Source organism: Mustela putorius, unplaced genomic scaffold (genome assembly GCF_011764305.1).
Source record: "Mustela putorius furo isolate JIRA1106 unplaced genomic scaffold, ASM1176430v1.1 tig00003896_pilon_pilon_pilon, whole genome shotgun sequence".
Taxonomy (NCBI): Eukaryota; Metazoa; Chordata; class Mammalia; order Carnivora; family Mustelidae; genus Mustela; species Mustela putorius.
Genome location: NW_025422045.1, coordinates 6598322 through 6617984, shown reverse-complemented (window position 1 = coordinate 6617984; position 19663 = coordinate 6598322). Strand labels below are relative to the sequence as shown.

Genomic DNA, 19663 nt, shown 5'->3' with positions numbered 1-19663 from the left:
TGGAGTCTCCAAGCGCATCGGGTCAGCCTGAACCTCTCCCCACCCACGAACTCCCAGGATGATCTCCACCCCCATACCTGTGGTCTGCAAAGGTCTCGTTGTTCTCCGCATTCAGGGTCCCCGCAGTCGCAAACATGATGGTGGTGTCCAGGTCCGCTATAATCCCGGACACAGCAGTGGCAGCTGTGATACATGCCTGGGTCCCCTTGTTCCCAGCCTGCAGAGCTGACAGCACCAAGGACACCTGTAGGCAGAGAGGAGATGTCAGGGAAAATGGGGAAATGCAGAAAATGTAACCCAAAGATTTTCAGACTCAAATATCACTGAAAAAAAAAAAAAAAAGCCACTCCAAAAATAGAAAAGGATGGAATTCTTCCAAAGTCATTTATAAAGCCGAAATTACCCCGATACCAAAACCAGACAAGGGTGCCCCAAGAAAGGAAAATTACAAGCCAACGTGCCTGATGAACATAGTACAAAAATCCTCAACAAAATATTAGGGCAGTGAATTCAACAATTCATTAAAAGGATCAGACAACATCATCAAGTGGGATTTACTTTGGGGATACAAGGATGACTCAACACCCACGGATCAGCCAATGTGATACACCAATAAACAATAAAAATCTTATGGTCATCTCAATAGATGTAGAAAAAGCATTTGACAAAATTCAACACCCACTGATAGCAAAAAACTTTCAACAAAGCGGGTACAAGGAGAACATATCAACATAATAAAGGCCATATATGATAAACCCACAGCTAACACCATACTCAATGGTGAAAAGCTCAAAGCTTTTCCTTTAAGATCAAGAATAAGACAAAGATCCCCACCCTTGCCACTTTTATTCAACAGAGTATTGGAAGCCCTAGTCAGAGTAATTGGACAGTTAAAAGAATCAAAAGGAAAGGAAGAAGTAAAACCATCACTATTTGCAGCTGACATACTGTGTACAGAAAACCCTAAAGACTCCATCAAAAACTGTCAGGAACGACTCAATGAATTCAGTAGAGTTGAGGGTTACAAAATCAATACACAAAAATCTGTTGTGTTTCTGTAAGCTAATACTGAACTATCAGAAAGAGAAGGTAAGAAAACACTACCATTTACACAACTGCATCGAAAAAAATAAAATACCTACGAATACATTTAACCAAGGGGGTGAGACTTATATATGGAAACCCCCAAGATGTTAAAGAAAAAAACTAAAGAAGGCACAAATAAATGGAAAGATACTCCATGCTCACAGACTGGTAGAATCGGTATTGTTAAAATGTCCACACTACTGAAAGCTATCTACAGATTCAATACAATCCTTATTGAAATTCCAAGTGGCATTTTTTCACAGAAATACAACAAACCACCTTAAAATTTCTATAGAACCACAAAAGACTCTAATTAACCAAAACAATTTTTTTAAAAGATTTTTATTTATTTATTTGACAGATCACAAGTAGGCAGAGAGGCAGAGAGAGACAGAGAGGAGAAAGCAGGCTCCCCACTGAGCAGAGAGCCCAATGCGGGGCTCGATCCCAGGACCCTGGGATCATGACCTGAGCTGAAGGCAGAGGCTTTAACCCACTGAGCCACCTAGGCGCCCCTAACCAAAGCAACCTTGAGAAAGAACACAGTTGGAGGTCTTATGCTCTCTGATTTAAAACTGTATTACAAAGCTGTAGGAATTTAAACAGTACGGTACTGGCATAAAAACAGACACATGGATCAATGGAACAGAGAGCCCAGAAATAAACCCAAGCATATATAGTCAATTCATTTATGACAAAGGAGCCACAGACATACAATGGAGAAAGACAATCTCTTGGACAAGTGGTGTTGGGAAAGTTGGACAGTTACATGCAAAAAAATTGAAACTGGATCACTGCCTTACAGCATACACAGAAATTAGCTTAAAATGGATTGAAGACTTGAACGTAAGACCTGACACCATAAAACTCCCAGAAGAAAATAGGCAGTAACCTCCTTGCAATAGGTCTTTGCGATGATTTTTAGAATCTGACACCAAAAACAAAAGCCAGCAAAAGCAAGAATGAACAAGTGGGGCTGTGTGAAACTAAACATTTCTGCACAACAAAGGAAACCATCAGCAAAATGAAAATAGCAACTTACTGATTAAAGAAAATATTTGCAAATCCTTTAACTGATAAGGGCCTAACATGGAAAATATAGAAAGCATACGTACCACTCCAGCGAAGTAACAACCCAATTAAAAATGGGAGGAAGATCTGAAAAGAGATTATTCCAAAGAAGACAAACAGATGGACAACAGGTACACGAAAAGATGCTCAGCATCATAAAATACGAAGAAAATGCAAATCCAAACTACAGTGAGATACCATCTCACAGCTGCTGGCATGGCTCTCATCAAGAAGACAAGTGATAACAAGTGTTGGCAAAGTCACAGTGGAAAGGGAATCTGGTGCCCAGTGGGTGGGAATGTACGTTGGTGCAGCCACTGTGGAAAATAATATGGGGGTTCTTCAAAAAACTACCAGGAGAACTACCATAGCATTCAACAATTGCAGTTCTGGATATTTATCTGATGCGAATGAATTTTAACTAAAAAAATGTACCTCTATGTTCACTGCCGCATTATTTACTACTGCTAATCTATGGAAGCAACCGAAATGTCCACAGATGGATGAATGGATAAAGAAAATATTGTATATGTCATCCAGTAGGATATTATTCAGCCACAGGAAGAATGAAATTTTGCCATCTGTGACAACATGGACAGACCCCAAGAGCATTATGCTAAGTGAAGTCAGCCAGAGAAAGAAATGCCATATGATCTCCCTTATATGTAAAACCTGAAATAAAACCAAGAAACCCAAGCTCACGGATACAGAGAACAGAATGGTAGTTGCTAGCAGTAGGGGTTGGGAGTTAGAAGAAATGTCTGGACTTTTTTTGTTTGTTTGAATGCATCAAATAAAAATTAAAAACAGAACAAAACAAAACCCAACCATCCAACCTTTTAGCAAAAGGGATCGGTTTTCTGGAAGGAGGGATGGTGTGGATTGAACAAAGGAATTTAGAAGGCACAAACTTCCAGTTACAGAATATAAGTACATACAGTGGGCAACATGGTGACTACAGTTGACTTTCGTGTATGTCATACAGCCGTGTTAAGAGTGCATTTTAAGAGTTCTCGTCACCGGGAGCAAATGTATACATTTTGTATTGACACGAGATGGTGGATGTTCCCAAATTTACTGTGGTAATCACTGTATATGTAATACACGAAAGACAAACCATCATGCTGTCTGTATCCCCTAGACTTGTACAGTACCGTGTATTAATTATACCTCAAAACAAGGGGAAAAAGTAAAGAACAAACAAGAACAGGGCGCCTGGGTGGCTCAGTGGGTTAAGCCACTGCCTTTGGCTCAGGTCATGATCCCAGAGTCCTGGGATTGAGTCCCACATCAGGCTTTGAGGGGAGCCTGGTTCTTCCTCTCCCTCTGCCTCTCCCCCTGCTTGTGCTCTCTCTCTGTGCCAAATAAATGAGTAAAATCTTTTAAAATAAATACATACACACACAAGAACAGTGGATTTTCTCTCTGGGGCTCAACGTAGCCGATGGGTTAACACATGTTTTGGTGTCAACATTTCAGGCTGAGTACCAGCATTGTCATTTGTTGGCTAAACAACTTTGGGCAACTGTTCGACCTTTCTTAGTGTCCTCATCTGTAGAATGGGGACATTATTTCTTGCCTATCATGGTTGTTGGGAGGAACAAGGAGGTGGGGGTGTATATCTATTCTCCAGCAGGGCACCTAGTAAGTGATCAGTAGAGAGTAGAAAAATTTTAACAGGATTGTTTCTGGGACCAGAGAGAACATCAGGCTCCTGTGAAAGGTGTGGCCACTTCTGTCCCCTCTGATCAGGTTTTCTGAAGAACAGCCGCCTGCTACCACTCCTCACTCTTGCCCTTGGTTGCCTCTGGATTGGAAAAGCTTCAGGGTGGACCCCATTATGGCTAGAGCCCAGAGCGTATCTGTGTATGTCCCCTCTGCACCCCAGCGCTATCTTGCACTGCCACTTGCCAGTAAATAACAATTCGAGTGATTCGAGAGTCCAGGAAGTTGGCTCTGTTCACTCTGGTGACTTCCATGCCAGAAACCCTTTGCTGCCACCTGCCACCCATCTCCCCCTCGAGAACACCCCCACTGTTCCTAGAGACACCTTCCCACAACACAAAGCTAACTTCACCACACCCTTGGGTACGATTCTCTCCTGCTGTCAAGGAAAGATGAGCTTCTTGCACAACGAGTTCAACTTCTCAGGCTTCCCACCACATTCTGGCCACATCAGCCAGCTCCTCACTTCCCCAAACATGCCCCACCCCTCCAGCAGTGGGTCTGCCCCTGCCTGCAATGCCCTCTCCCTGTTCTCCAGCTACCAGCCTGCTCACCCTGCAAAAGCCAGCTCCAAGTCCCCACTGTCCTCATCCAGAGACACCGCTTGTATTCTGAGGATTCCCGGCCATGCTCTCCCTTCCCCAGGACAGCCCATTTAGCACAGGTTAAAACAGCATGCATCTGGCTAGTGACCGGAGACTCTGAGTCTGGGGACGGTCTGGAGCTGTCCTACGAATCTCTGTGCACACACCCACCATCCTCAACTATGGCTGAGCCAAAGAAGAGTCTAAAAATATTCTGTGAAGGCACTGTTTAAAAAACAACAACAACAAAAAAACACACTGACCGGGACAGAGGACTTACACCATCAGTGAGAGCACAAAGTTTGTATGCTCTCTTCCTTCTGTGCTGCTCAGATCTTAGCAGAGGTGCTGGACACAGCCTAGCAGACAGGGCAGGGGGCCCACTTCCTGAGCACCCGCTGTGTCCCAAGACTAGCCCTCAAGGATTAGTTTCTCTTTCTCATTTGCCTGATCCTCCTATCCAGAGTTCAATGCCACCATGTCCCACCAGGAAAAGTCAGAATGGCACAGAACTGGCCTGAGAATGAAGTATCCAATTTCTGGAAAGAACTCCTGGAGGACAGGTGACAAAGGCCAAGACAGGGAGTTCTCCCAGACTTGGGATGTTCTCTGTCAGACTCAAAGACAGAGTCCAGAAACAGGGTCCCATCAGCTAAAAAAGGGGCCTGAGTCAGCAGTTTATGGCTAGGAGTTCCCGGGGGTGAGGACACAAAGGTGAGCAAGACAAGAGGCCCATGGCCGGTGGGGAGTTACGGACACAGCCAAGCCACGTAAGAAAGACACACCACGTAAAGACAGCAGGGCAGGAACACAGAGCAAGAAAGCACCGAAAAGGCTAGTTCAGTTTGAACAGCTGGTTCCCTGCCTTTGAGTCTCCTCTAGGTGTCCTAAGTCAGGGACCCTCTGCTCAGAGAAGCAGGAAGACAGAGAATGGCTCAGCAAGATCACGGTGCTGGTTCCCACCGGCCGACATCATGCAGCCAGGACCCCCGCCCTCCCCTCCTTCAGGGGCCAGCTCCAAGGTCTTCAATGGGGGAACTTGGCCAGAGTAACTTCAACAAGGAAGGGCTTTGAAAGGAAGGACAACGCCTTCCTCCAGCTGAGAGATTGATTTCCTCCTCCTGTGGCATCCCAGGCAGGCCTGTGGGCCGAGGGAGACAGTCAGACTCCGCTCAGCCTCGGCGAGGGGCCAGGTACACAGCGGTCTCTGCGGCGGCAGCTGCCAGGTGCAGGGTCCCCTGCCCGCCCCTCCAGTCCGGTTGCCAGCTTCTAGGCAGGGCACAGCTCTATGACCTGGGGATCTGAGTGAAGGGAGGGACAAGCCAGCAAAGCACCGATACTCCAGCCTGCATTTTGAGTGGCCTGGAGGACAGCTGTCCTGAAGGAGGACTCAGAGAAACAAGCCAAGCAGGAGACAAGTATCCTGTTGGGGGTCTGTAAGGGAGCTCTGGGAATGCAGGGATGCTGAGAATGGGCTTTGTTCAGCGGGGACCCCAGTGGGCGAAGAGAGTCAGAAGAGAATTTACAGAGAGCAGCAGCCAGGATGTCGGACCTGGTGAACTGTGGGTCTGGCTCTGTGCCAAGCACCTTGACACACACCACTGCATTTCATCTTCACAACCCTACGGGCCTGGCTTGTATCTGCAAATGAGGGCATTGGGCCTGGGAAGGGGACAGTCACTGCGCTGAGACCCTAGTGTCCCATGCACTATGCTGTGTATGGGATTCTCTCTGCCAACAGCCACTGTTAGAGATCGAATGCCTCCACTGGGCTCCTGTTGTCGCAACTACAGTACAGGGCCACTGTGGGCAGCGTGCTCAATGCTTCCCCGCACTTCAGTCTCTTCTGGGATGAAAGAGGGTGCTTGAAGTGAGCCTCAGGCCTTTCCCAGTGCCCTGCACGTGGAAGCCTCCCTGAGAAGGAAGCTCAGGGGACACGTGTCAAAAGTAGTTGCAGGGTGGGGATCCTGGTGTTCCAGTGACTTTGACACGGTCTGTCCCTTCTGTCTGTAGGAAAAGTGCATCAAGGTGCACTGCGGTGGTCCTGACTTTCGAAGGAACGGTCCCTCTCATGTTCTCAATTTCTTAGGACTATGAACCACCCCGGGCCCCTGATGGGCTCCATCCCTGGGGAAATCCCTGCATGAGAGAGACCACCAGACCTGACCAGATCATCTTTGGCTTAGCCTCCTGGTCACAGTGGGCCACCGAGGGCCAGTGCGCGTTATGGTGACCACGTTGGGCCTGAGGACTGTTCCTTACCTTCTCTGTGACTGCACGGGCACACTCGATGAGCTCCCTCTTGGTGTAGCTGTCTGTGGGGCACACCTGGAGGGCCCCCGCCTTCTGCACCAGGAAGATGCAGCCGTGGCCCAGGTCCTGCACGCGAGTGCGAATCTGGAAGCCGATCTGTGGAGGCAAGCCCAGGGTAGGGAAGGAGAGGCATGAAGGATTCTGCCATCGAGGGCTCCCCTACGTGGAAAATTTCTTCTATGTCCTATGGGAGCCTGGCTAGGAAAATTCCACTGCTGTTAGGAGTCTGTGCTTGGTGGAGTATGGAATTTGGTTGATTTTACTTCCCTTTTTAGAGCCTGTAAAATGCCCACAGTCCCCAGGAAGCAAGCCTATGTCCCTCATCCTAGCCTAATGCCCTTCTGATATTTGTTACCTTTTATGGCGTGTTGTTTACTTGTATCCCCAGCCACCTGCCAGAAATGTTACAAGAACACTAGGGCTAATTATTATTCATTTATGCATTTATTGAGCTCCTACTGTGTGTCAGGGCCTCCCCTGAGCAGCGATTGCATTTACTTTCATTTATTCTGCACGGCAGCCCCAGAGAACCATTAGAAGTTCAAAATATATAGCATTGGTAAGAAGCATAAAGCATTCAGGTTCTTGCAAAGTTGGTACATTTACAAGCAGAGCACCCCCTTCCCTCAACTGTGTCCCATGGTAAGAGCCAACATGCCGGGCCCAGGCTTCCTTTCTCTACGGCCAGGTTGTCGTTTCCTTAAAAAGGTACATTTTTAGAGCTAAAGCCTCAGCAGGCACACATTCTTTCAATGACCCCTGAGTTCTGTGATTATAAAAGGTACTTTGCCTAAAAGAACCCAAATGAGCTCCACGATAGATAGGCAGTCTCTTTCAGGAGTAATAAATTCCACCTCCTGAAGTTTGCATTCCTCTGGCTGTTTCGTGTCAATTTTCATTTTAGTCTGATCAATATAGCTGCCGTAAATAAGCTGCCCTCCAGCCCAGGTAAGCAACTAAAAGCAAAACACCTTAAGCTTTAGTTAGTAAGTGTTATTTCCAGGACTCCACGACTGCAAGAAGTGGTGGCTTCTCCTTCCAGCATCTACCAAGAAGAGCTAACAAGATCTCAGGTATCTTGAGTAAAAGCTGGGAGATCTGGACCACCAGGGTGCTATCTTCCAGCATTGTCCTACTGGAGTTCAAGGTGGTGGTGGGGGGGGATTGGGGTAGCAAAGGGGATTGCAAATGTTAACCCTATTATGGAAACACATCCTGCTTTTAGGGGAAAAAAGGTATTCCTCTTATCCTCTTAAGGCCCAAAGGATATTTAAAATCCATTTAATAGGGGCGCCCGGGTGGCTGAGTGGGTTAAGCATCTGCCTTTAGCTCAGGTCATGATCCCAGGTCCTGGGATGGAGTCCCAGCCTGCTTCTCCCTCTCCCTCTGCTTGCTGCTCCCCCTACTTGTGCTCTCCGCCTCTCTCTGTCAAATAAATAAAATCTTTTAAAAAATCCATTTAGTAGAAAAGTCTCCTGATCCAGAAGGGGGAGCTTTGGCTCTTTTGGGGTCTGCCAAAGCTTCACCATCAGGGAGGGCTGCCTGCGGACCATCTTCAGGTGGGAGACAACACGAGGAAAACATACAAGCTGGCAGCTCTGCAAACAGGTCCACCACTGAACAGGGGAGAGGTACTCCTGTTCAGTCCCAAGGAAACCCCCAAAATGCAGCGGTTCGCTGGGCACGTCTGCTGGTTTAAACACAACGCCTGGCTGAGGCAGGGGGCTGCCCCACGAGAGCTGAAAACTCCTCCTGGCCCTTGAGCCTTTTCTGATCCATGTATTGAACCCTTCACAATACAAGGTCAGAGCTAATCCGTACACAAGAGCTCCGTGACCACAGGTCTCCAAGTGACAGGCACTGCTAGGGGAGCCAGGCAGGGGGCAAATGGTGGAAGAAACAGAATTTCAAAATAAAGCTGACCTTACTAGTTCAAGCTCTTGTTGACAGACGAAGAGACTGCGCAAGCTCAGAGAGGTGATGTGAGTGGCCCAAGATCACACAGCCAGTGTCTGGCAAAGCCAGATGAGAATCCAGGTCGCTCTACCAGGCACGCCACTCTTTACTAAAGTCGTTGTTTTCCTCACTTAGCATGGGTACCATCCCTGCACAGCCCCCCACCCCCGATCTTTCCTAGAAACTCAACATGTAAAATTGACATAATGTGTTTTTAGTATACCCTTCCTTTTTGAGTTAAAATTTATGTCCTTGACTCAATAAAAATCAACAATGTGACTAGTGAATCAAAGTTTAAAAGTCGGATTCTGGGGGCGCCTGGGTGGCTCAGTGGGTTAAGCCTCTGCCTTTGGCTCAGGTCATGATCTCAGGGTCCTGGGACTGAGTCCCGCATCGGGCTCTCTGCTCAGTGGGGAGACTGCATCCTCCTCTCTCTCAGACTGCCTCTCTGCCTGCTTGTGATCTCTTGTCTGTAAAATAAATAAAATCTTTAAAAAATAAAAACAAAAATAAAAAATTAATTAAAAAGTCGGATTCTGAAGCCTGATACAGCCTCAGCCACCAACTCATTTCTGTATTTTGCTTGGGCTGCGGTGTTGAGAAAATCCTGTTGTGTGCGCACAGGTTTTCCCAGAGCCCCCAAACCTCAGCAGGGAAAAGCTACATCAGCCTGAGGTCTGCACAAAACCACACAGCGGGCCACGGTACGGCGCCGGCGGCCCCCCAAGGGTTACCTCATGGTCCAGCCCAGAGTTTATTCAAAAACACACACAGGGGGCGCCTGGGTGGCTCAGTGGGTTAAAGCCTCTGCCTTCAGCTCAGGTTATGATACCAAGGTCCGGGGATCGAGCCCCGCATCGGGTTCTCTGCTCAGCAGGGAGCCTGCTTCCCTTCCTCTCTCTCTGCCTGCCTCTCTGCCTACTTGTGATCTCTGTCTGTCAAATAAAAACAAAACCAAAAACAAAAAAACACATTTTTTTCCTAAGAGTTTTAAAAATCGTTCAGTTAGGTTTAAAAAGTGAACCTTGAGTCAAAGGTACAGAACGTGCACGGCGCCTCCCTGGGTGGGAAGCCCCAGTGTGAGGAAGGACCTGTCTCGGAAAGAACATTCTCTGGCCCACTTCTGTTCCCTGCTCGGAGCCACACCTGAGCATCCTATCCACCCAGTGGTGGGCACTTGGGTGAACACAGACCTCTTAAGTCACTTCCAAGTGGCCCTGGAGGGGGGAGGGTGAAGGGACCTTCTCCTCCACAGTCTCAGGCCTGGAACCTATGGGCAGACATGACACATCATCAATGACTCTCTCAGGTTCCCTCAGTGCTCTCGCGAGAGGCCTTGCCATGGAAAACACCTCAGTGTCCTGATGCTCAGCCCCTCCCTTGGAGGGGACACCAGGCATGTAGCACAGGATTCCGCAAGTACACTGCAGAGCTGGGACAGTGGTCTTTTGGAGGGAGAGTCCAGGTAGGAAGCACGGCCAAAGACTAGCACCAGAAGGCAGAAGGATAAGCCTAAGATAAGGCAACAGTTGTACAAAGCCATTGGCCAACCCAGGGCTTAGTCCTGGCGAGAGGTCTGTGCCAGGGCACATGATTACCTTCTGGGTGCCTGAAGGCCTCCTTGAGGTTTGGCCACGCAATCCTCCTGTATGCTTCGCTGCGCAGTCCTATTCAGACAGCACGCAGGAGGCTGAGTCTCGTGGGGGACAGGCTGAAACAGGCTTCACTTATTTTCTCAGACTAAGAGGGCTGAATGCAACAGGAAGGGAAGGGATCTCAGGACACCAGCCCCACATCTGCCCTCAGCCCTTCACCCAGGAGGGCAGCAGCACGGGCAGCAGAAAGGTCCAGGGGCTCCACTTCTGGCCCAGCCTTCCTGGCCTCTAACACCCTGGCCGAGCTGGGCTAACCTCCTGGGCCTTTGTTCCCTCACCTGTGAAATAGGACGGAACCTGCCCTACTACCCATGGCTGATGGACCAAATGAAAGGTGTGTGTGAACACATCTCAAAGTAGAAAATACCACACGAATGCTGTGACAGGAGGTAGCTTGGTGAGGCAGAAGCAGCAAAGGCTATGATGCCCTGGGTGTGAATCCTGACCTTGCCATGTTTACTTCTTACTTGAAACTTTACTTATTCCAAACTCAAGTGGTTTCCGTACTGACTCTCATAGCTGCGTGCTCTTGGACCATTTAACTAAGCTCCCTGAGCCTCAGTTTGCTAACCCGTGAAACGGGGGAAGAACGAAGGATTGTGTAGTTCAGAAGGTACAAGGGACAGCCCCCAGCAGGGATCTGATTCGTGGTGTGGACTTGATGAACATCTCTCCGATTATTCTTTTCCACGGGTACGTGGGACAGCTGGGACAGGCACTTAAAGGGGACAAAAGAAGCAACATACTCTACTGCAATCTCCCAGAACATTCTGTACTGCTTCAAGAACATCTGAGAGAGGGAATGCATTTTTAAGATTGTATTTAAAAAGATAAGGGTTTAAAAAATGCTAACTTCTCAAAGTAACACTAAATTTCTCAGCAAATCTGACCAGCCCCCAGGGCAATCTGACTTACCACCAACCAGTGTGTATTATAAAGGAATGTGGCTCAGACATTCGACTTGGGGTTTTAAACTGGCAACTGCAGTAAAGCGTGACTCGAACGTCAAGAAAAACCCTCAATTCCCTTCTTGCCCAAATGGGCATCTTCTCCTGGTTTTACATCCTGGGGGGAATTGGAAGTCTGGCCTTTGTGAAGTTTTGTATCAAGTTTCAGGTGGAGGGGGTCTCAGAAATACTGATCATCTTCTTTACTGCCTAAAACTAAACAAAATGTACACATTTGTCTCAGGCTTTCAAAACAATCACATCTGAAACCAGGTCAAATATCATTGGCCTGGGAGAGTTTGTGAACACTGAAAGGCAACTGCAGATGTTAGCTGGCGGACTTTAGAGTTTCTCCTTAAAAAGAAAAAAAAAAAAAATGGAAGGGCAAGAATCACAAGCATAGAACAGAAACAGGGCATCACTTTCCACCTACAAAAAGTGTGTCTCGGAGCGGAAAGTTTTTAAGAATTCTCATGTAGATTACCCATCTCATGTTTGGGAAAAGGCTGCGAATCTTGCCATAGGCTCTCGACAAACGTTCCTGCCAGCTTTGAAGACACATAGTATTACACGTGCTCACAGCAGAGTTCCCTCGGAGACAAAGCTGTAGTCACTATATCTTTTCCCCCAGCACTGGTGGCTCACAGGATCTCCCTTTTCAAGAGAACAGAGATCTTGGGGAAGTTGCCTGAGGGTTTTGACTTTCCTCAAGAAAGTCATTTTCACAGTGGTGTTAGTGGGAGTTTGAGTTTTCCCTGGAAAAAACAGCAGATAAAGCTCCTGCTTGGTGTTCAAAGGGGAGGCGTCGGGCTTCTCCTGTAATTGCCACATTCTGGAAAAGACCAAAATGCTGGCTCGGCACCACAGCCAGCAGGACCGTGAGGGAGCAACTTCTTCTTTCCTTGTCCTGGATAGAAATACTTTCCCATGCTGTGAGGTGGGGCCCCCTTGGGAGAGAAAACTAATTCCACAGTCTTGGAATAAAAAAACAACATTGCCTTAGGGATCCCCCCGACCTTCTCAGTTTTCCCCTAAATATCTGTCTGGCAAATGCACACAAAGAATTTTCCTTAGCAAGCCACTGGTAATTGTATATTCTCTCTGCCCCTTTTGGCTCCAGGTCACACTGCTCTTGGGTCTGGAATGTAAAATATAACTCAAGACGCATGGGTGTAAAGGGAGAACCTTAATGAAAACGTCAGCTGCTACAAATGTGGGGCCAGGGACTAAAGTAATTTCATGTGGGGCTTTCAGTGATACCTTTCCTTTTCTGGCTGCTCTGACGTTATTTTGTATTTTGCTTCATGGTCTGGGTTATAGGAAGAAAATCTGCCTGTTTCACATGTGGGCTGGGGAGCTCTGAAGAACTTAGACGTGGAAAGGTCTGCACAGATCATGGGCTCTTTACGCAGTAACTCAGGCCGCAGGTCAACATCGGAACCGACCAGACAGATCTAGATTCCATTTTTAAAAGATTTCTGGAAACAGAGATCCAAACCCTCCCCACAGCCTCTTTGTTTTTTGAGTCCTGCAAAGCCTAACACTTTTTCCTTTTGTCCAGATTGTTCCTTCCTATGATGTAAGTTCCCTTAGGCTTGTTTAGGAAATCCAATCTTCCACAGAATCCTGATTGGGGCCGGGGGAGGGGGGGTGGTTTCTGGTGACTTTTCTTTCTGGGTAGTGACTTCATAGACTCGTTACAAACAGAATTATTCATGCTGCAGCCTAAACACTCAACCATACTAAAATCTTAAAGTGCAGGCACTGTTAGAAACCTCCTTCATCCCATGCTAGATATGTATGTATGAATGTGCATACATACGAGACTCCTGTTCACATGCGTTGTTATGACGTGTTAGCAAGGAATTTCACTTTGGATCATTTCTGCATCATCTCTGGGAGTCTTTGTGAAGACATGCTTAGAATGGACTCCAGGCAAACCAGCACTAAGTGGCCTGGGGACATGGATTGTCACTGCAGGAAGGGAAGATCGGTCACAGCTGCCCGCCCTGAGAGCCCGCTTCCCTTAGGAATATCATCAACGGGGTTTGTGTTCAATACAATGTCACAGAATGTAGTTACCTTCATCTTCCCAGCATCCCTGCAATGTACGCCACTATTCTTTACCGCAGACTGAGCTCTGTGTCTCTGAGGAGCCATGTGATAGCTGGGCAAGGCACACCTCCTCTCTGCTATTGCTGGCAGGGGTGCGGTCGGGTGTGCGCCGCTCCAGCCGGCCTGTTTGCTTCCCAGGGGACCCCGTGGTTACTTGGGCATATTAGACAGGAAAGGGGGCTCTTAGAAAGTGGCCTCTGGGACCAAACTTTGGCCAGACTAAGGCTCCTATGGGTATAGGCATTCTAAGGCAAAGTCTGTGTTCAGCCTCTAGGGAAAGGGAAGTTTAGGGTTTAGGGAAGGCAGGTAGGTAATGAAGAGGGGTTCATATGAGATACGGGGGATGGTTCATAGAAAGTCACCAACAGCTGGGCAAGACTTTGTGTCACAAAAGTAGGCTAGCCAGCCCTTTCTCAGACCGGGACGGTTAACTCCCACACTCGGCTCTTCCAATACTGCTGTGAGCCTTTGGGAAACAGGAAAATCACTGAGGAGGATGTCCTAACCAAGAGGAAGATGGTAGCTTGTGTTCTGTTTTGGGAGTAGGTGACAGGCCAGGAGACAGGGGACCTGGCCAGACACTCCCAACAGAGGGCACCTGTCTGAAAACCCACTTCCCCAGGTGGACCCAGCTCTCCGCCTGCTGGCCTCTGAGCACAGCCTGGGCTAGTGGGTCTGAAGCTGGGGGACGGGTGGGAGAGTGGTGGGAACTGAGCCTAGTTTTGGCTACCAGGCTGGAATCTTCTAGAGTCGAGCTGAGCTAGCCAGAATCCCCCGGGAGTGGGTACCCATGTGCATGTGCTTCTTAAAACAGGGGCTTATGGTGGCAGACCTCCTCTGGCTCCGCCGTGGCTGCTGCCATCTGGCCCTGGAGAGCCAGGTGCCCATAGTCACTGGTCATTTGTGAAGCCAGTCCTCCCAACTCTTCCGGGTTAGTAACCGACTTAGTCATCTGGAAAAAGAAAACAAGCAAGACACAAACACACACATACACACACACACACACACACACACACACACACGGAAAAAAGCATGAGAACCATGTGTTAATTCCACTGGAAGCCAAAGGGTTTCATTCACTTTTAAGCTCTGGACTTGCATTTGGGGCTGGAGAGGGGAATTCAAGCAAAGCCCATGCTGCGACGTGCACAACAGGCTGGGGGCCCCTCTCAGGCCAGCAGGTCCTGGTGGGGCCAGCGGGAGACATGCTAGGCTCAGGCTGGGCAGGCCCTCACAGTCCACACTGGGAGGTGAGCACGGCAGCCCCCACCGGCCTGGCCCTGCGGGTCACCATGAGACTTCCCTTGGGGAATACAGGGGGTATGAGCCCCAGGCAGTGCCCATCCCTGGTCACATTCTGCAGCAGAGACCTGACCTGGTCTCTGGGAACCCAGAAACAGGTCCCACCCTGGCAAGAGGATGTGAGGATAGCAGGGCTGTCAGGGAAACCATGATTGAGAAGTGACAGATGAGTCTCTGGGAGGAAGATATTTCAAGAGAATACAGCTTTATAAGCAATTTGTGCCAAAGGAGGACAAGGGTTCAGCCACAGATTTGGTTAAGTGTCCACTGCAGCCTCAACGGCTGAGCTATGCCTCCTCCTCATTAGGATTTCATATTCTGCTTCATAGAAAAACTTACCTAAAAATTTATCCTACCTAACAAACTCGTTTCAAGACCTTCTTTTTCCTCTGACAAAATGCCTCTTAGTGCTCTGAACAGCAGTTTTAACTGCCGCCCAGAAAGGGGTCCTTTTCTTTCCTAAGAGGATTCCCTCCTGCTGCACCTCTTCTTTCTCTCTCGGTGGCCACAGAAGGGCTTAAGAGGGCACCTGGGTGGCTCAGTTGTTAAGCATCTGCCTTTGGCTCAGGTCATGATCCCAGGGTTCTGGGATCGAGCCCCTCATAGGACTCCCTGCTCCGCGGGAAGCCTGCTTCTCCGTCTCCCACTCCCCTGGCTTGTGTTCCTGCTCTTGCTATCTCTCTCTCTTTGTCAAATAGACAAAAAAAAATCTTTTAAAAAATTTAAACAAAATGAAGAGCTTAAAAATAAGTGTTTTGAATGGCCCATTGCTGCCCATTAACCCTGCTAAGGGGAAGGGTTAGCTATCTAAGGCATGTTTGCCAGGAAATGTCACTGGCTGGCAGGTGTAGGTGTGGGTTTCTTGGGAACCCCAAGAGAGGGAGGCTGTACCTTCAGCTGCTTCCTTTGAGTCCTGCCACGCAGACCACAGCAATTCTGGAGCAGCCCAACGTGGTAAAGCACGGCCCTTGCCCACTCAGGGTCCAGGCTGGCTAACCTAGCAGCGGCCACGCAGCCCTCAGCTGGGCTCCTGAAGGAAATGGACATCTGGGCCTGAGATGGGCCTGCTGAGAACCTAGCCCAGGAGACGTTCCAGAAACACGAGGAGGCCACTCCAAAGATTTTTGCCTCGGGCTGCGCTGTGCTCCCTCCTCAGAGGACCAGGCACCACTGGGCTGTCTCATCTGACCCGTGCCCCGCCCCAGAGCCCCCCTCTCACCTCCCCAGCAGCGCCAGCAGCGCCAGCTCTTTTGGTCCCGAGATGGGTACTGCTCCTATTCCCCTTCCTGGCCCATGTCCTGTTAAGCAACAGTGAACCTGGCACAATCACAGGGTTTCTAAGAAGGAGGAGCAGCGGCCATGGAAGGCTTTGTGGTCCAAGCTCAACCTCTAGTGGACACACGACTACATGACAAAATCATCCCGAGGGGCTGGCCTGGTGGGGGGAGGCGCCATGGCTCCGTCTGGTCCCTCCAGCCAGGAGGCTGCTTTGTGTCTCTACTCAGCCTCACACGGCAGCAGCAGAGAGACATGGTCCCAAATTTTATTCCGTGACATCTGAGCCTTCAAAGGGTGAAGAGGAACTTTCTTACTACGCACCCCTGTTTATTCTTCGAGGACACCACTGGTTGTCTTTTGTACAACTTTTTAACCTATCAAGATAGCATTCTCCGTTCTTTATGCTATTTTTATCTAAAGAGGCATATAATACAGTTCCGATGGCAATACATTTTTGCAAAAATCAAAAAAAAAAGAAAAAGAAAATTACCTCCAAAGGTCACATACCTTCTGTTGTCAGGGAAATTGTCTTTATATAACCATGTTGTTTCACTTTGCCTGAAAGACTGGCATATCTTTCTGTCCAAGGACTATACCTTGATTCCATTAGACAACCTCTATTCCATCCTACATGTCTTCTCTTGTATGTAACTTTATATACACAGCTTAAGACCTTTGCGAGGTGAATAGGATTTTTTTTCCTTCCCCTTATCTCTAACCTTCTTCTCATTTTCTCTTCCTCCTTTGTTCCCTTGTCCCTTGCCCAAGTATCTGTAATTCCCTCTTGCAGCTTTTCCAGGAAATGAGAGCTCCAGCAGATGGGGATGTCTAGACCACAGGCAGCCAGAGAGACCACAGATAAAGGACAGAGCAGGGGCCCAGAAGGAACTAGAAACAAGGGGTAGTCTCTGTCCAACAGAGACCCTGATTTGAAGACTCAGTGGTGGTAGTGGTGAACACCAGGGCAACCGACAGTGGGTGGGGCAGCTCTTTTCCTCTTACCATTTCCTGAGCTGTCACCGCAATGGCTTTGGAATATTTAACCACAGTCGTCTGATAGTCGACGAATGTTCCCTTTGGTTCTGGAGGAGTGCCTTCATCCAGCTACAGAGGAGAGGAAAAAAAACCCACATGTCAGGAGAGGACAGTTGAAGTATAGGCTGTATTTATTGGGGATTTTGAAAAATGGAGATGCCCACAGAATTTCTTTGGCTAAGAGTCAACAGCATCCCCCAGCTTTGGTGATAAGGACTTTAACAGAGGTACAAAGACAGCACTTGGGGTACACAGGCAAGGGGGCCCTAAGCCTTGTCTGAGAGGAGATTGAGAGCATTCCCAAGGAACATTTCTGCCAAATCTTACCAGGAGAAGAGTCTGCTACATATAAAAGGTAGGGAAGGGATCCTAAGAAGTAGATTAGAGTTCAAGCATATGGTGGTAGGCATAAGCCAGACACTTTTAGGGGAGCAGAGAAAGGCAGAAGATGAACTGGGAGAGGAGGCAGAATGTACACTGTGAAGGGCTTCCCTAGGAATGGTGTAGTCCATAGAGGTCTATGCCCTGGAACCCTCCTTCTGATTTAAGCTGGGGAAGACAAGGGATTGGAAGCACTAGTTCCTCATCTGACTTTGAGAACAATATGAATTGAGAGATGGGAGAGATCGCTGTAGTGGGAAGAGCCGGGACAAGTGGGACAATGACTCTGTCCCTCGAAAGGTTGGAGACATATTGGTTCAGAAGTCTTGTATTGGAGACCCAGTTCCAGGGCTTATGAATGGGCCCCAAGCTCGTTGCTTAAATTCTGAGGCTCAGGTCCTTCAGGAGAAACTTCCTAGCATCGGAAGTTTGTAGTACACATCAACTGAGAGCATACCCAGCCAAGAGCTACATGAAGGAAGAGGAGATGATGACCAGGTTGATGACAAAGATGATGATAATGTCAATGATGACCACGATGAAGAAAAAGGCAACATCTTTACCATCATCTTCATCACTACCGTCACCATTGACTGCTGAATGGTATTCCAGGTGAGGAGCCAAAATAAGGAGACATGAACACAGGAAGAGTGAGTGCGGTGGACAGAAGTGGGGGCCGTTGAGAGCATTGAGGATGAAGCTGAGCTGTCTGATGAAGAACCTCGAAATCATGAGGAAAATGGTGGGATCTGGGGTACACAATGACATCTTTGAGAAGACCTTCCTGGCAACTCTCTGCCATACAGTTCGCAGTCGGGGCAGAGACTAGGGGCCAAGAGGGCACTTAGGAAACATTAGATGGAGTCTTCAATAAGAACTCAAGGTCGCAAGCAGGCACTAACTAAGACATGAACTGAAAGAACGGCTTCCTTCTGCCCATGTGTGATGTGGCCGCATGGTTCTGGAAGCATTTCCACCAAAGCATCAACATGGACTCCAGGCTGGATTTTTCTGGGATTCTTTATAAGGAATAAGCTGCTGCCAATGATCTCGGTCACACTATGGGGGCCCTGCTGATCAAATGAGGACTGAGTTGTGGACTCAATCACTCAGTATAAACTGACTGGGCATCTTCTATGTGTCCAGCAATGTGCTGGGAGACTCTGTATGAGCCACAGCCTAAGAGCAGACACACCAGGAGCTGGAGCTGGAGGGAAGCTTAGAACACAACCTGCCAGTCCAAAGACAATGAGAAAGGGAAGAACAAAGTGATCATTTTTTTTAAAAATTTCACATTTATTTAGTTAAAATAACTCTCCTTTGTTCTGAGATTATAGCCTTCCTACTTTTTTTGAGGGTGATGTTAACATGACCTTTCCGTTATGAAACAGTAGTGATGCAGAGAGTGGGCTTTTTGTCTCTTTAACCCCCTCCTCTGGTCAGAAAGAAGAAAAAACTATCACCACCATCAACATGCAACAACCCAAACAAAGAAGCAAACAAAGAAAAGGTAGTGGGTCACAAAAATTCTAAGACTGAGAACCACTGACCTCACTCAGTAGGGAAACCAAGGTTCAGAGAGCTTGAGTCATTTGTCCAAGACCACCCAGAAATCCAATTACTACATGTTAACCTATCAATTCCCAAACCTTCTGATACTTAGACATAGAGAATTCCAGGATGAACCTCCATGGAAGAAGCACCAAAAGGGGCACAAATTACATCCAAGTTACACTCAACGTTGGGTACACTCATTTTTTCTGCCAGTCACTTGATGACAATGATGATGACAGTCTATCAGTGCTGTGACCAAATAACCAAAACTCAGAAAACGCCCTATTTCTAACACTTTACTGCCTATGGGCTCCAAGGCCCTGGAGTATCACTGAATACAAAGTGGGCAGCAATGGGCAGGCCGGGGTAGGCTCAACAGAGAATGCAGAAGAGGCACTGGGTAGAACCACGGCTATCAGGTCTGGGTAGAAGGAGTTGGGGGTACCAATAAACCCTGACTGTATACTCTGCAGAATGGCAGAAAGAACCCCTTTGTTCTGGCCTCTGTGGATCCTGTCACTAGAAGTTCCTAATTATGCTATCAGGTAATGCCAGACTTCTCCCAGCCCTTCCAAAAGAGTGGGGAGTGTCCTGGGCTGAGTGAGAGAGTAGCTATCCCACCACTGATATCAGACAGTACAAGTGCTGCTTCCTTTACTGA

At 48.2% G+C, this 19663-nt stretch overlaps 1 protein-coding gene across 5 annotated transcripts in view; it reads right to left on the bottom strand.

Moving 5' to 3' along the window:
- TLN2 (talin 2) overlaps nucleotides 1-19663 on the bottom strand; it is a 423915-nt gene that overhangs the window by 46714 nt on the left and 357538 nt on the right. For 4 of the 5 annotated variants that reach the window (XR_006602771.1, XM_004758776.3, XM_045067451.1 and 1 more), the window contains 4 exons: nucleotides 17035-17136; nucleotides 14285-14404; nucleotides 6729-6875; nucleotides 78-244 (listed from right to left, as the gene is read on the bottom strand). Coding sequence is in view for 4 of the 5 variants with exons in the window: in XM_004758776.3 (XP_004758833.1) it covers nucleotides 78-244; nucleotides 6729-6875; nucleotides 14285-14404; nucleotides 17035-17136 (536 nt within the window). In the remaining variant the exon portion in view is untranslated. The remainder of the gene's footprint in view (nucleotides 1-77; nucleotides 245-6728; nucleotides 6876-14284; nucleotides 14405-17034; nucleotides 17137-19663) is intronic. The other variant, XM_045067453.1, reaches the window with a different exon arrangement.